The 17,736-nt window shown below is 34.1% G+C and overlaps 2 protein-coding genes across 10 annotated transcripts; both read right to left on the bottom strand.

The window, feature by feature from the left end:
* Nucleotides 1-2,493: 2,493 nt before the first annotated feature.
* LOC108988582 (phosphatidylinositol transfer protein 2-like) lies at nt 2,494-8,098 on the bottom strand. Of its 4 annotated transcripts, none has more exons than XM_018961895.2 (10): nt 7,926-8,098; nt 7,207-7,237; nt 6,941-7,089; nt 6,341-6,432; nt 6,227-6,234; nt 6,055-6,126; nt 4,964-5,131; nt 4,049-4,144; nt 3,173-3,295; nt 2,494-2,582 (listed from the first exon to the last, which is right to left on the bottom strand). In XM_018961895.2, exons 1-10 carry the CDS (start codon nt 7,943-7,945, stop codon nt 2,541-2,543), a joined length of 801 nt encoding a protein of 266 aa, XP_018817440.1. In that variant the 5' UTR covers nt 7,946-8,098; the 3' UTR covers nt 2,494-2,540. The 4 variants fall into 4 exon arrangements, with proteins under 4 accessions (XP_018817440.1, XP_035545870.1, XP_018817441.1 ...); XM_035689977.1 differs by having other exon boundaries at nt 2,494-2,587; XM_018961896.2 differs by having other exon boundaries at nt 2,494-2,602.
* A 2,360-nt stretch (nt 8,099-10,458) lies between these two features.
* On the bottom strand, nt 10,459-15,329 carry LOC109020117 (phosphatidylinositol transfer protein 1-like). Of its 6 annotated transcripts, none has more exons than XR_002000888.2 (11): nt 15,145-15,329; nt 14,768-14,798; nt 14,509-14,657; nt 14,106-14,197; nt 13,994-14,001; nt 13,821-13,892; nt 13,207-13,374; nt 12,827-12,922; nt 11,838-11,960; nt 10,913-11,064; nt 10,459-10,794 (listed from the first exon to the last, which is right to left on the bottom strand). XR_002000888.2 is itself a non-coding variant. In XM_019002524.2 (10 exons), the coding sequence occupies exons 1-10, from the start codon at nt 15,162-15,164 to the stop codon at nt 10,966-10,968; spliced, it is 858 nt and encodes a 285-aa protein (XP_018858069.1). In that variant the 5' UTR covers nt 15,165-15,329; the 3' UTR covers nt 10,459-10,965. The 6 variants fall into 6 exon arrangements, 2 of the variants coding, with proteins under 2 accessions (XP_018858069.1, XP_018858070.1); XR_002000889.2 differs by having other exon boundaries at nt 10,459-10,819; XR_002000890.2 differs by having other exon boundaries at nt 10,459-10,837.
* Nucleotides 15,330-17,736: the final 2,407 nt, after the last annotated feature.

Genomic DNA, 17,736 nt, shown 5'->3' on the forward strand with positions numbered 1-17,736 from the left:
TTTAATTTTTTTTATTTATAGTATTTATAATTGTAAGTATTGATTATTATTATTAATTATATGTTATCATTTATCATAGATTCATATAATATTTTTAACATCTTATCATATTATACTATCTAATTATATGTTATCAACTTATCATTTTTATTTATAATTTTTATAATTTTTTTTATCACTCAATTTAATTGTAAGTATTAATTAATAAAAATTATTATTTAAATAGATTCGTACTATATTGACTAAAATTTAAATATAATTATTATACTAGTATTATTATACATTGGTATTAAATGTAGACTATAAGTCTATAATATTATTATTGTTAGTATTTATACTATAGGATTGATTATTGACAATTACATATTATTATACTATAGTATTACATGTTATAGTCTATAGACTTGTATTATGGTTTTTATAAATAGTGTTTAATTACATGTTATTAACTCATTATACTTTTACTATAATTAGTGTCTAACTTATTCCTATTAATAGCTAAAGAATAATTAGTATTATATATTAGTATAATAGTATTACATATTTATACATTAGTAGTTAGTTATATATTGTTCTACTAAAGTATTATATATTATTATATTAATTTCTAACTTAATTATTTACTAGACATATATTCTATATTTAATTTATTATACTAGTCACTAGTGATTATATATTATATATTAGAACATTAGTTATTATACATTACTATTATATGTTTTTATATTTTAGTTATTATACATTATTATTTCATGTTATTATGCATTTTAGTGTTTATACATTAGTATTACATGTTATTATATTTATACATTAGTAATTTATTGTTATATTATAGTAATATTGTAATAGCATAATGGTTATATATACTAAACTATTATTAATCAATTTAGTCTATATATATTATAGTATAAATATATTATTTAATAATAATGAGCTCATGCTAGTATAGCATGAGGTTTAACTAACTATATAAAATATAATTATATAAATTTTATATAATTAATATATAAAAATATATATATATTTATAAAATATATATAATATTGGTGTCGGAGTTGGATCAGAACGAAGTCAAGGAGGAGCAAAATCGAACTTAATTGGTGGGTTTGTTACCTTTCTGATTTGGGAGAGGGTGGAGCCGTGGACAGGAGGGAGGGAGATTCACGTTTAATTTCGTTTTTATTTTTAATTTCAGCTGCCCTCGATTTTTCCATAATTAAAGGAGCCACGTGGCTGTAGCCACGTCAATCAAGATGAGAGCCTTGGATACCAAAATTACCTCAAGTATTTTTAACATTTTCTATTATTATTTATTATTTTATTATTATTTTTTACATATTTTTTACTACTATTTATTATTTTTTACTACTATTCAATATTTTGTTATTATTTTTTTATTATTATTCATAATTATTCTCAACATTTCTTAAATATTTTCACTACCCAAACGTACTCGTGTTGGATTTCTCTATAACTTGAGTGGCTTTAGTTAATCTAATACAGCAAATTTAACAAAAAAAAAAAAAAAAAAGAGTTATATTTTTGGCTTTATTGGTATTGGGCTAAGCTAACAGTATTCTTAACTGTTAGTGTATTTTAATTTTATATTTAAAATAGTAATTACTGGTAAATTTATGTATTCTAAAAAAATATATATTTAAAGAAGTTTTAAAAAATGTTTGAAAAAAAATATATAGAATCTATATTATAGATTGCATCAGGGGAAAAGGACCCAAAAATAAAAATAAAAAAAGTTAAAACCAGATACATACTCTACCGTATATTGATTAAGCATTACATTTATTTTTTTAAATTCAATCCGTTTAGGGTTCAAAATTTGGGACTTGCATGTCTTAATTAAATATTAAACCGTGAATTCAGTTTTCTCAAAGGACTCTGCTACACATCAATCTACACCACACACTACACACGTTTTAATTTTTTTTTCTTTTATTCCTACTAAATTAATTGAATTCTTTTACTCATCATCCTTACACCACACATAACTTTTAAATAAAAATAAAAATCATGTATAGTACGTGATGTAAAGATGATGAGTAGAATTATTATTTCTCAAAACATTGTCAAACAACTAAATTTTGCTTCAATTTTTTTTTTTTTTTTAAATTTCATCCCAATTAGAGATCATTCATAGATAGAAATTGCACAAACCTAATTTCCACCCAAAATCAGCAAATAATATTGAGGTCACTTCAATAAATTTGTAGGCTTAAGCGGTCCAAACATTATAAAAGATTAGAATACTTTTTCAATGTGTGTGTAAGCAAGTAAGAATCATTACTACAGCACCAGAAAAGATACAATATGGGGATTGAATATGTCAGCTGCTATACAACCTTCTTGTAACATTCATTCACTTTTACTTCAGATGATATGCATGTTGTAGCAGTTGCACTGCAAATATATCACTGCCAGGATTTAGATCATGCTTTTGCATCTCAGCTGCATGCGCATGCTGCCATCATCTATGTTGAGCTCCTGCCATAAATATGTTCACTATCAAGTGAAATTACCCGGGGCTAGTCTCCCGTGCTTGTCATCAACATCTGCTTGCCAAGTTTCTGCTCTTGAGCACAATATGCTAGTTAGCAGGAACTGAATTATATAAGCAACAGAAAGAAAATTATAAAATATGGAATCGAAATTTTATATCTTATATGGACTCTTTTCTGAACAAGATCGAATACCATTTAAGATTCAGTACTCAAGAATTCTTATTTAACATTACTTGATAGTAAATGAGTTCACTTTTCTTGTTGCCATTTTAAAACATTAAGGAATGATAATGATTACATTTTCTTTTGATCTTTAGAATCGTTGGTTATAATTTGAAATGAAATTTGGTACATATACAGAAATGCACGCGCGTGTATAAAATCAAACTTAGCATGACTTGATGTAATTGAGCAAGAAATACTGGTATGGAAGAATAAATGGAACTCAATTCTACAGCATCCCATGCAATTTCAATCCCCCACCTTGAAGCAGAAAAGAAATATCATAACTTAAATATCCAACTGGAGAAAGGCCTCAACCTTAATGGTTATAGGCATCCTCGCATAATCCTCAAATGGATATGTGCAAATTCAACCATAGAATCACTGATCCTATCAAAATTTCTACCGAGTGTCAAAGTATAGGACCTTCTTACCTCATTTAATGCAGAATGGCTCTGTTGTTCCAGTTCACATATTTGTTGCACTGTCATCCCATACCATTCATCAATCCAACTAAAACAATTACGATGACTTTCCAAAAAGAGAGCCTTTTCACCCTACCAAAAACATAAAAATCATCGGTAAGGTTTTTCACTCCTTGGCGGTAAGGAAAACTTTAACGAATCCTGTTTATCTTGTATGCAACAAGAAATCTAGGGCATAATAATGTATACTCAACCAAAATAAATATATTGAAAATATAAGGAAATTAAGAAGAATAGAATATACAGGAAGAGATAAAGGTAATGATACTCTAGCAATTACAACTATTGGTATCTTCAGCTTCTTAACTTCAGTATAATTAATTGTTGTTCGTCCAACATCGTGCTGCTAGTCAGTAAAAGGCCTAAGGTTTTCCACCTCTTTCAATGTATAATTCTTCTTTTCTCCAGTAGTCCATTCAGAAAACTCTCAATCTTTCCATAATTTATCTCTTTATAATTTCATACAGTATTTCACTTAATAAAATCTGCCCTTTTCAAATCAGCATCTTAGTCCTGCAAACTATTTCCCAAGAAAAATTATATAACCTCTCAATCAAGTCCCTTAAATCTATAATCTTCCTTTTTAATAAGCAAATAGATCATCTTGGAAGAACAGAGAAGAGGGAGATGTGAACTATGTTTTCCATACATGCAGAGTTGCGTCAAGCCCTGCCTCAGCAGGATCTTTAAGAACTGGAAGGCCATGGACAAGTGAAAATTCAGAGATGTATGGCCTCCTTCTCAGATGCTAGGAGAAGTATCATTACCAAATAAATTTTATTGAAAGTTATATGTCAAGAATGATTGTAACCAACTAGGTGTTACCGCTATTAGAGCTTGTTCGAGTTGATATCCAAAGCCCCAGTATGGTGCATCAATTGTTACCAATTTGTACGTTGTCATAACAGGATCACATCTATCCTGCAAATGATTAATGACTCAATCAAAGTTGTTTTTGTTTTCACGAGGTGAAAAGATTTAAGAAACATGGAAATCAGAGAGGATGATGATAATTGTTTTACAAGTTATTTGATCCATAAAATTGTGATAGCTACAAGTTATTTTTCATTTTGTGGAAATAGTTCTAAACATGAAAATTGCTTCTCTCTTTGTTTTTTTAACCGACACCAAGGGTGCACAGTCTCTTGGCAAGGACAGTTTTTCTTTAAATACTAATAAATGATTTTCAATGAATTATCTCTATATCAGTTTTCCAATATTGTCCTTAAAGATTTTATGAGAAAAAGGTACATTACATCACTTATTATTATTGCAAAAGCAAAATGTTATTTCAGTGAAGTGAAATTTAAGAAATATTTGAATTTTGAGAATAGATAATTTCTTGAGAGATCTAGAAATGAAATACAAAATTGAAAAATGTTTCCTGTGTGTTTTATCACTTTAATATGAGCCATGTGTAAAGTGAGGTAAGTTTCTTTGAAGGAGAAAGCAACAAGAAAACAACTGCACAATTCCCCCGAATGATGGGCATTTCCATTGGCTTGATTTTGGCTTTCTTGGGGTGAGTTTTCAAATTGATTGTGGGTTCAAGGGATTCCATTTCCATGGGTTCATATCACCGAAAGCTGTCAAAAGGGATAGAATTGAAACAGCATGATGGGCCTATATGAGACTTGGAAAGGACAAGTCAATAGAAGGAATTCCTGTGAAGTTCCTTGAGTAGTGGCATCCATAAAATGCATAGTACCAGAGAAAATGATATGGTAGGGAAATTCCAACCTGCCATCCCTCCAAAAGTGGACCACGACCTGTTCTTGCTGATTTGAATATTGAGAAGTCCACATTGTTATTTCCAACTAGATAACTCCAATAGTTCCCTTCAGAAGAAGCTATATCAATGTATTCCACCTCCCTAGCTGCCAGTTGTTCTTCACTCAGGCCATGCACCTACAGCTACACAATTAAGAAATGCGACAAAAAGCTAACAAAGGGAGACTGGGAAAAATGCGAATTATATTCGATAAAATGTTAGAGCCACAGTTGTCTTATCATGAACACCAGATAAAAGATTTATAGGAAAATCATACACATAGGTATCAAAGAAATGTTTGTTGTAAACTTGGAATATTATCAACTAGTGTTATACCATTACCTAGGGAGTAACACAAAAGACACATATCTGAAAAATCAAGTTAAAGATATATTTGCAATATCCAAAATTTAGTAAATTATTGAATAAGTCTTACTAAAAACGTAAAGTAAATAATTTACACTTCACATTCACATGGATCGCACCGAAAAGTGGCAACATGTGATAGATATAATGGCGTTTTATTTTCTTCACCATCCTTTCCAAATAGAATAGGCTTTCCAAAAACAAGTAAACAAAAATAAAATAAAATAAAATTTAACCCTACAATATACAATTAGTTGGGTTGGCTCAAGTGTTTAGGGCCTTGGTCTTGGTGGTATGCTTCCTCCAGGTCTAAGGTTCGAATACTTGGGTGCAAATAATTATAGGGGTGATTGGACTGGTGGAATATTCCCATGAACTACCCGAGACACACGTGTGGGAAACTCCTTGTCGAGGGCTTATGCACCTGCAGAACTAGTTGGGACTTTGATCTCGGACACCCAGTGCCAATAAAAAATGATACAATTAGTTCAATTCTAGAAGTGAGAGCCGTACAATTGATAACATCAAGATATAGTTATGGAGTGGCCAAAGATACCAACAAGAAAGAAAACATAGAATCAATGAGATGCAGCTGCTAGAGCCTATGACCCAAAAAGAAAATGCAGGGGTCTGGACAAAGCTCTAAGGCTAGGTAAATTTGGTCAAAGAAAAAGAGAGACTTCCAAAGACTTACATTTTCTGACTCCCCATTGTCAGGCCTATGAACAGTTTCAATCCTTAACTGAAACCTGGGAAAATATGGGCACTGCAGAAATGCAAAACCAATAGGCATACACTTCATTATCAATAGAAGTATTTGCCCACAAGCATTTACTGAATGAGAAATTAATGGGGGAAGTTCTTACCTTCATTACTGGGTAATGTAGCATCCATTTGCAAGTGACAGCCAAAAAAACACACATTAATGTAAGTTATAAAAGGAACATGTTAAGCAAAATTTTCATGATGACACGACAAACCTGATTTGCATATTGGGAATGCATTCCACGATTCCTCTTGCATGATGAGAGCATCTGCTGGTGCAAAAGTAGTAAGCCAAGATGGAATTTTGCTGCAACAAGCATTGCAAAGGAAGAGAATTTAAAAACTATTTCCATATATTATATTGAAAATAAAGAGAAAAAGGGATTCTACCAAAACATTTGCGTATGTAGCTGATCTTTAGTGTTGAGATGGAAATTAAAAGTTATCAAACATATACAAGGATAGCATGTCCTTACAACAGGCTCATGTTAGTTTTCAATATATTATGCAGCAGTCATAAGCTTATTAGTCACATAAACATAGTGCAAACACCTAATGAGAGACTAGATCATCAGCGCCCTACTAAAATTTAAAGTCATTCATAACTTCTCAGCCAATGAATTGCAATCAAAACATTCCAACTTTCTCAGTTGACAAGGCAATAAAGCAGTTCAAATGTTAAGGAAACATTAGCTAACTAACTAAATAATAAAGGGCTGACACAAACAGATTTACAGCTTTCACATGCCAATTCACAACTCAATAACAATAATTTCATACTAACAAACTTTAATTTCAGTCGCCAATCCAAATACCTTTGAAGGCGATAAATTTTATTTGTGTATCGACCCTTCCCAAGGGCATTGTCTTCAAAGGGTCTGTTCTCTACTACTTCTATCCCTTCCTCCCCAGTCGTGTGCTGTTGTGACATCTTCATCACAACGAACATATGTGCCACACGATACTGCATTGCAAACATGGAATTTAGAGACAAACTCAAAATCTGACTTAAATGGGTTAGTTTAAATGGGGTACCTAATAATTAGAATCACTTTGTAAATCATGAAAAAATCAAGCATACCTCTTCCAACGACACGGGCATGACAATCCGACTTCATGGAAGTTCCCCCAATTGAAAAGTAGCAGGTTAAGGAAACCTCCAAATGGAACAGATAACTGGTTTCTTTACCAAGAATTGCACGAAGAAACTAAAAGTAACACTTTTTCATAGCCCCAAAAAGCATAAACACATCCTACTGCTTAAAACCAGCATATAACAGAGACTGAGTGAAAATATATCCATATAATAGTCAAAAGCTCCACTGTAGAACTTCTCGGAGTTAAAGTGGATTAAGATTTGAGAGCAAATAAAAAGGAATATAATAAGAAATAACACTAATGTGCAACAAAATAAGATCTTGATGCAATATTACAAATAGGAGATATAATTAGGGGATAACCCAAGTTGTACGGTAGCCCAAAAAAAAAAACTTTCTGAGGTATTGGTTCTCGCTAGTTGGATGAAAGTCACAAATTATACTAAGAAATCCCAGAAATCACAGGTCTAGAATTTTATCTGCATGGATCGAAAACAGTATCATCTTCAACGTTCAGTAAGGCAAAACGGCAAAGGAACTACTAAGGCGTTTAAAGTTAAGAATCCTGTACATCGAACCTAGTATATAAAAAACACCATCATGCCAATATCAATCAACATGTAATACACACAAAAAAGCAGTTCTTTTCTCACCAGAACAACTTGGTCAAATATGAACTAAATGAGAAAACGGAAAAGGATACAACTCCTTGATATGAACCATTTTTCTCGTAGAATAGAGCGAGATAGCGAGGTCAGGTTTCCAATGCAGAAGATAGCTCAAAGTGATCACAAAGTAGAGGAAAGGTATTAGAGAGGAATATAAAAAGTATGTTCCAGCAAGCACGGAAGAAATACGATCGAGGAATATGCTTTTTAGAAGGAAACGGGCGGCTTTGTACTATAAAGCGCGCCTAATAAACGATATTTATTGTGTAAGCCTGGACGCCAAGTCGTCGACCAGTTCACGACGGACTCGCACGAACCGTTTAACAGTTTGGTGGTCCTGTGTGTGTATTTTTTCCAAAAGGTTTGGAGATGGTTTTTTCTATTTCAAGAAAACGACGCATTTAAAAAATGATAGTTAATTATGAGCGTATAATTACGAGATAATCATTTTAAAAGAATATATATATAAAATTCACGTAAAAAAAATAATTTTTTAATAATAAATTTTATTATTTTTTCTTATTTAAAATTACTATACAATACTTATACATTACACGCGTTACTCTTACAACACGAGACGTAAGATTGTTCATTACATAGCCACGGACTCTAATCTCATATACGCATCCTAACCAGGAAGGTAGGTTCGAGATTTCCTCAACGAGCATATCTTTAACAAAAAATCTACTCAACCTCCTACTATTCACACAACATCCACACTCCACATTATTTTTAATTTTTATTATTTTTTTCTTTTATTAAATATTTATTATATGAATAATGAATAAAAAATTTGAAATAATTTAAAAAGAATAAACTCAAAAAAAAATTTAAAAAAAATATTAAAAATTTAAAAAACTTAAAAAAATGTGGAGTGTAAAGTGTCGTGGAGGTTGTGTAACATAACTCTATCTTTAATAGGACTCGAATATCCTAGCTGTATCTTTTGGGTCCTTGCGAGGTGGATCGGGCCTAGCCCGATAGGAGAAATATCTGTCCCTCGTATACACGGACTTCAATTTTTCTTTAATTGAAAAGACGTGACCGAATCACAGATTACCGTGTTGCAATTTTTAAAGGCACAGTGCCCACCATGGGATGGCCAGAATGGGGCCACACATCATTGCCCTTTCGGCCTTTGGGTGGCTGTCACCGCGGATGACCCTTCTAGGTTGGTTTGTTTGTTTGTTTTTTCTTGTTTTTTTTTATTTTTTTTTTTATATATTTTTTTAAAAAAGTAGTGTTTCTAAATAAAAAACCAAATTGTTTATAATAAAAACTTGCTTTCTATTTTTTTTAAGAATTTTAATTTAGCTTTTTCTTTTTTTTAAAAAAAAAAATAAAGTGATATGTAGTTAAGCTGATGGATAGAAAAAGGAGTCGGGCTACTCTACCTTCCAGAGTAGCCCGCTCGATTTGACGCACAACACATTTGAAGTTTTTATTTTTTCTTCATTTTTCTTTTCATATTTTTTAATATATTTAAATATTTTTAAAAAATAAAAAATACACCAATATACTTAAAATCACTTCCTTAATTATTAAATAAAATAAAAAAAAAATATCCCGAGCAGTACACTTGAGTCAATAGATGGAGGCTGCATAGTAGGTTTTTTTCTAGAAAAAGTAACTGAAAGCCCAATATATATATATATAAAGTAAAAAAAAAAATGCACAGGATGCTAAATCTAAGTGCTCTGTAACACTGTGTGTAACCCAAGTTTTCATTTTTTTTTTTCAACAAATTAAAAAATCATATATTGATAACAAACAAGGTTACAAAAGATGGAAATTTTTGTAGATAGAATCATAGAACGCAACACATACTAGCATAATGTAAGAAATTTTCTAAATTAGCCATCAAATGATTTTTCTCTTATGCGAGTCTCGAATGACTTTCAACTACTCTTGTTAGATTCAGATTGTAGCTCTAGAATCACTATGTGATGATCCCTCATCATCACAACAGATATAGTTCTAAAATGTATAAGCTCCACGCACTTCATTTAAAAAAAAATAGGATCTACTATTAAAAAAATAAATTTTCATGTAGATCTCGATTTATCTATTTTTTTTCAAATGGAATGCGCAGACTTGCATTGCAAATATTATTTCTTAAAGTAAAAATATCAAATCTATAGAGAAGGCTGACGGTTTGGACAATGCATAAGCTGGCTTAGGAGTGGCGGCTAAAGGGGTAAGGTGGCAGATTGGGATGAGGGGAGTGAATATTGGTGGGGCGTGATATACAAATATGGCCGGGAAAAGAAAAGAGGAAAACAAAAGAGAGGGGGGGGAGGTGGTGGAGGGGAGGCGGAAGTGGCGGTGGAGATGAGGCCAGATGGTCTACATACCATCCCATTCATCTAAATCTTAAAATTCAAGCAAAAAATGTGAGAGATCTTACAATATATATAACACAAAGATTACCAACTAATGTTTTTAGCGAGTACTGTTTTAGTACAAAGAAGTCATGATTAAAGTTTTCAACTCTTCTTGTTCAATAAATTGCAAAATAATAATAATAACAATAATACTAATGCTGAAATCACCCAAAAAAAAGAATACTTTGAACAGTTAGTTGCTTATAAGGTATAACTGCCAATCAACTGTCATGGTAACATATGATTAGGAATAAAAATGATGAAAACTGTAAAAATGAGTAATTTCAAAAAACATCAGTAAAATAATGTGGTAATAGCACATATGACACAACTGTGAGCATCCTAATTGCTGCCACAGGTTCATATACGATTCTTTGTATGTTTTATGTACAACATTCTTCAGTGACAGAAGGAAAATGAAATTCTCTCTCTTTGCCTTTTCGAGTGATCACAAACAGAGTGATCACAAACAAAGAGTCGATCCAATGATCCCGTCATCCCCGGCAGCTGCACACTACCCCTTCAGGTTCACAGGAAATAGTATTCTGAGTGTCAGAAGATATCTATTGTGAGAATTGATATATATGTTGCTTGTGTCTGTCTACTCTTTTTGCTACAATTACTCGTAATATTGTTACCGGCAACATTGAGCTTGCACTGTGTAATAATGGCATGCACATGCTGTTGAGATTCAAGGTCGATACATCTTGCCATGAATGCCTTCACCATCTGGTGTTTTCCCATTAAGATGTACGGTGCTCGTCACCCAAGCTGGCTTGAGGGGTCTCTGCTTTAGAGCACAGGAAATCAAATGAAAATCTAATAATCTAGCATTTCAAAAGAAATGGAGCAACAACAGCTTCTCCAGTCATACACTATGCAGCAAACATTTTTTTACATATGTTTTCTACAAACACTATGCACCAAACATTTTTTTTCAATATGTTTTATAATGGAGTTTGTAAAAGTGAATGGATAAAGTTGAAAAGTTGTTTGAATATAATTTTTTAGCGTAGTTTTTGCTTAGGTTTGTGTAAAAGTTGTTTTGATTTGTGTGTTTTGCTGTACTTAAAAAAGACATTGGACAAAAGTTGAAATAAAATTTTTTTAAGATTGAAGGAGGTTTAGATTGAAGTTGAAAATTTTATTTGAAATTTGTTTGGAAAAGTGTTAACCCTACATGGACTCTTTCCAAACCATACCCAGCTCAATGAGATATCAACAGATGCGTGATAGTAACAAGCGGTAGATACTTGCATCCTGTATTGAACTGGTCCAAGGCGACACCAATAATAACTCAATAATAACTCTCTCTCCCCGTCTCTCCCTGGTATAAATTCCATCCTTGCTCATGCAATTGTGGATGCATACCCCCTTCAAGTTCCCCTGGTGATATAAGCAACGTGTACATATGTTCTTCGGCCAGAGAATCACAATCATTTTTGCCACAAAGGGTGATAAACTAACCATGTGACAGGTTAAGTGGAGAACTGCAACTAATGCATATATTCACAATTGTCAAAACCCTACCGGTGGGTTTGGGGAAGTTTGGAATCTTCTTACCTCATCTGACATAGATTTGTTTCGTTCCATAAGGTGATCTATTTGTTGCAGATTCATCCCATACCATTCATCAATCCAACCAAAGCAATGACGATGACTTTCCAAAAATAGAGCCCTCTCACCCTACACAAATAATAAAAATAAATGAAATAAACAAAACACATGAATAACCATTTTTTTCATTATTCTTTTTTTTTTGGAGGCTAAGGAAAGATCTGACACTAGTACACTAGAGTAATGAAATCATTGTTCTAGGTTTACCGTATCCATTCTTTCTATTCTTACTTCATTTTGTTCTTTTTTTTTCCTTAGATCTAGATTGTTTTAGATGTCTATAACATTAAACTATCTCAATCCTTTGTTTCCTTTTCCCATTTTGCTTGAGGATTTTTTATTTTTCAAATTTTCTTCCACCTTAGTATGTCCTTGAAAACATGTCATAAGCCAAATTTTGCAAGAAAGTTTCCTATATCTATCCCAAATTACTACCAAAAGAACATAAGAAAAGGGAGAATAAAACCCAGTTACAGAGCATTATATTTTCCATACTTGCAGGTCTACCTCATTCCCTGAACTAGCAGAGTTCTAGTAAATAACTGGAGGAAAAGTAGAATGGAAACAGGTTGAGCATTGAGAATTATAATCTGATAAAGCTATGAACTGTACCATAAGCATTACATTGGGTAGTTATCATTTCTTTACTAATTATGTTTGAAAAAAAGAATGAATAGTGCAGAAAAAAGTGAAAATTCAGAATCAATGGTAGGATGTTGACTTAAGTTATGGTCCAGTTGAAAATTTATATTTTCATTGAAACTCCAAATCATTGATGTCAAGATCCTGTTGGTCTTAGCTACTGATTGAAATATGTATTTCATTAGGTAAAGCCGCAAAACACAGAAAAGAAAGAAAAGAAATTAGAATGATTGTCGCACCAAATAGTTTATAGTCATAGTATGTTAAAATTTTTGAAGTCAAGGAGATGGTACCGCTAGCAGGGTCTGCTCAAGCCGACGACCAAAACCCCAGTAGGGTGCATCAATTGTCACCAATTTGTATGCAGTCATAACCGGATCACACCTATCCTGTGAATGAATTTAGGAATGTTAAAACACAAGCTAGTCTTACATTCACAAAACATGCAATCAGCAGCTTCCAGTTTTACAAAGGAAAATTACCTATAAAAGAGTAATAGCAAAATGCAATGTGGCTTTGAATGACCACTTAAGAGCATTTCAGAAAAATAATTTGAGCCCTTTAGTAAAATGAGGTAAACAATATTGTGATTGCTTAAAGAGGGGAAAAATGCAAGCCAAAGTTCCATGAGATACAAATAACAATATTAAACTATATGTACAGAAATTCCAACCTGCCACCCTTTCGCAAGAGGACCACGGCCTGTTCTTTCTGATTTGAACTTGGAAAAGTCTATGCTGCAATTTCCAACTAAGTAACTCCAGCAATCCTTTCCCGGAATAGCTATATCGATATATTCCACTTGCCTGGCTGCTAGTTGTTCTTTGGTCAAACCATGCACCTGGTTTGTCAACTTCACAGTTGAGAGGGCCAAAAAACCAACACAAAAGAGAAGGTAGAATACAATTTGATTTCGTACCAGATGAAGAATTTAAATCCATGTGATAGCTAACATATAGCTGAGGCTTTAGACTTGTATGGTACTCTTGTAAGTAACTGATTTTCTGTTAAGCCTTTTGGTTTTGGGATTTTTTTGTAACCCCCAGACTATATTCTAGTACTATGGTATTCCACCGTTGAGAGTTTTCAATAATATTTGTCCTCTACTTTAAAAAAAGCATCCAATGAAGCTAAAGTGAGGGCACAGATACCGGAAAGAAAAGAAAGGTAGGAATAGAATGTGATGAACTCATTAAATACATGCAATTGCTAACAATTAACATAAAGATAAAGCTTTGAGTTTTACAAATGTGGACAAAGGAAACAGAGAGATTTAAAGAAACAAACATTTTCTGAGTGCCCATTGTCAGCTCTATGAACAGTTTCAATGGTTAACTGAAACTTCGAAAACTGTGGGCACTACAAAACAGAAAAACCAAGAATATATCAATGCTGTGAACTATAGTATTTCCAGAAAGATTAATGAAATTGAAGTTTGATTGGAAAGAGAGAATTTTTACCTTGAGTACTGGGAAATGTGGCATCCATTTGCAGATAAAAAAACAAAAAAAAGATGTTAATAAAAGTATGTAAAGAAACATCCAATGAGTAATGTCTAGAGACATGACAAACCTGATTTGCAGCTTGGGTATGCGTTCCAGGCTTCCTCTCTCATGACGAGAGCTTGAGCTGGTGCAAATTTCGTAAGCCAAGAAGGAACTTTGCTGCAGAAAGATGTTGAGATTAAGAGAGTATAATATCTGTAAGTCTATAAGTTATGACATTCTATTCCAAGAAACCAGACAACTCCTGTCAATAATAAAGAAAGCAGAAGTAAAGTGGATACCTGAATGCCAAGTATGGTTTAGGAATCAGAATTTGAGTTCGGTTTGGATAAAATTGACAATTTTCTAGACATGATTGGCTCGATAGAAATAATAGAACAAAACAATTTGCATCTTCAATACGCAAACCTATGGGATAACAACTTCTTTTCTACTACATTATATAACATTTTTCATCACTCAAAATTTACCTTTGCAGACGATAAACTTTAGAAGTGTATTGACCCGTTCCATACACATCATCTTCAAAGGGTCTGCTCTCTAATACTTCAATCCCTTCAGTACTAGTCGTGTTCTTTTGCTGCATCTTCGTGACCATGTACATCTGTGCTATCCCGTACTGCAATATGAATTCAAACGAATTTGTTTTTAAAAATGTTAAAACTTTAAACAGAAAGAAATCTCAATCCTGTCAGAGATGAGATGGGTATCACTGTGACTGAAACTTACCTCTTCCAGCGAAACGGGCATGACAATCCGACTTCAGAACATCACCCATTGAAAGGTTCTCAGCTAAGGAAACGTAATAAAGAACTGTTTGAAATCATTATAGCAATATTTTTTAGTTCCCACCAAATAAACGAACATTAATCATTAATAATAATTAGTAATCCGAGGGCCGGTTTATAGAAATTAGAACATACAAAGTAACCCACAAATGGTAAGAAAGAAAAACCCATATAGAGACATGAAAAACCACAGCAACGCATTAATTTGAAGCAAGCAAACACCCGAAGAACAAGAGTTTTTTTTTTTTTTTTCTCTTTCTATATTTTCCATCGATTCATCCAATGCAAAAACAGTTAATTAAACAAGAAGAAGGATACAATTCCTTGATCAGAACCATGTCGAGCAGATTCCTCAAGTGTAAAAGTTTAATTAGTTTCCAGAAAGATTCGACTGAAACTGTTGGGTGTAGCTTCAAATGCAGACAGAGCCGAGCAAAACCAGAGAGAGAGAGAGAGAGAGAGGAGATGGTTGAAAGTTGAAAGAAGAAAAGAATATGCTTTTAGAAGAATGCGCGGTGTTGGTTGAACGTGAATCTGAGAGGGACGGACAACGGTGCGTGGGCGTGACGTTCGAGTCCCATTCCCCTCCTTCCCCGTCTTTGCTTTTGACTTTTTGGATTCTACGACGTAGGTACACCGTACTAGGCCTGCACGTGGTCTTTTTCTTTCTAGACAACCCAGCTACCATCAAACGGTGTCGATGCGGCTCATTTACTAACAATTATTATTATTTAAAAAAAAAAAAAATCTTAGAGTTAGGTATGTATATTTATTTTTTTATTTTGTAAGATCATCTATTTTTCACATATTTATCTATTTAATATCAAAATTATTTACATGATTGATTAGTGGAAGTTGGAACCCACAATATACATAAAAACTCATAATTACTTAAATTTTTATATTTAAAAATAAAAAATTTAAGTGTAACTTGGTTTGGTTCATTTTACCCTACTTGGCATCTACTTCTTATGTGTCCTTCTTGTAAGTACTAAAGCTGCCGCGTATATCCTTATAGGACCCCTCCCTTTCTAACGGCTAATGGCCAAATTGCCTATGAGCTTCCTATTGCAAGGCTTTCAATTCTGAAAGATCGATGACAAGTTGCTTGCGGGCTTCCTCAGAAAAAGTCAATGCATGGGTAGACCCAAAGCATCGTTGCTTGGAGGTAGCAAAAAACTATTGAGAGGAGTCCAACTCTCCACACAAGCAGGATAGCTGGCCACGAGCAGAATATCGTTCAGACTCCACCAATTGAAAGTCGAAGCTGTTACGTGCGTTGAGGGAATTCGTGCGGAGTAACTCACCATGGAGCTCAGATACTTCATCGCGAAGGAGCTCGAAGTCGCCCTCTATGGAGCGGATGTGCCCATTAGATTGCTCTAGGTAAGACTCCGCCTCAGTTTTCTTGGCCAGTAGTCGACTCAGTTCCTTTTTAGTAAAGAACCCAAACATTCGCCCGGTCGTACCTCTAACTCTAAGTTGGCATGATCATCTACAATCCAAACCTTCAAGTCATCCACGCCCTGCAAAGCACAAGGATACAGTAAGGTATGAGCCATACATGTAAAGGAAAGTACAAACAAGCCAGCAATGTCATATTGAAGACAAAAAAAATTTTAAGTATTGAGACATTTCCGCCACTGCTCCATCTTGAGGAGGGGAACGCATGTGAGAAGGCCCCAATGCACGATATAACTCTGGACGCCGCCATTAGTAGGAGTCACAGCTTGAGACGCCATAACCCTAACAACGCCCATAGAGAAGGCGTCATATATGTCAGACGCAAACTCATCGCCACTAGGAGTCGAAACTAATGAGAGGAGAGAAGGGAACTCGAAATGGGGTGTACCCATTGAGTTTGACCCTTTGGGGGGCAGATCAAAGTCAAAGGTTGTGGTCAAGTTGACAAGGTCTTGTCCCATGAGCCCATTAAGATCGTCAAGCCTAGGAGACGTAGGTGTCGACACATGTACAGGAGAAGCAGAGGGCGTCTCCTCCCCCGAAGTCGGGTTGGCACTAGAATCAATGGCCACTTCTGGCCCTACATCTTTAGCTACACCCTCGACATTTTCAGCAAGGCGATTAGCAGGTGCCTCACCCTAAGTGCGACAAAGACCTTTTTTAGGAGTCTCATAAGGTGGGTAAGCAAGCCTCTTCTTTGAAAGAGGTGTAACAACCTTTAATTTAAGCCCCTTAACATGGGAGCAGTCAGACACAACAAAGAATCTGTCAATGTTGGCGGGAGTCAAGAGTTTCTCAGTCTATAGGACATTCTCATTATCTTTGGCCCAATTAAGGACTATGTAGACGCGAAAATGTTCTTGGTCAGCTAGATCTATAAAAATCTTTTTGTCGTCAAGGACCCTGCCCAATTAGCCCATACGGGGAAAGTCTTGAATGGTCATTTTAGAGGTGCAAAATTCTCAACCACCACTAGAAATAAGAAAAAAAATTCTTTTGCCACTATTTGGCATTCAAATGTTGCCAAACGTTATGAGCGAACACTAAAACAACATATATTACCTAGTAGCCCTTTCACAGAATAGAAAGACAAGAATTTGCGAGGAGTCAAATCTGGGTACATCTCTCTAGAGGTTCCAGAACCATACGAAAAACCACACATGAGCACAAAAGCACATGCCAAGTGTGTGAATGAAGTTAGGCTGGAGCCAGTCGAAGGAAATTAAGGACATCGCGAACGACGCGAATGAATGGAATGCGCAAACTGTGTATTAGGGCACAAACTAGGAGAGCAACTCTCCCCGAGAAGCCTTCCTCATCGATGACACCCTCCAAAGGAAAGATGAGAACCACAGTGTCAGGGATGCGATACGAAGTCCTCAGCTTTGTCAAGTCTCGAGCGATGAGTGTGGAGCACCACGTGAACCCCTCAAAGAAAGGTAAAGT

This window comes from Juglans regia, chromosome 5 (genome assembly GCF_001411555.2).
Source record: "Juglans regia cultivar Chandler chromosome 5, Walnut 2.0, whole genome shotgun sequence".
NCBI lineage: Eukaryota > Viridiplantae > Streptophyta > Magnoliopsida > Fagales > Juglandaceae > Juglans > Juglans regia.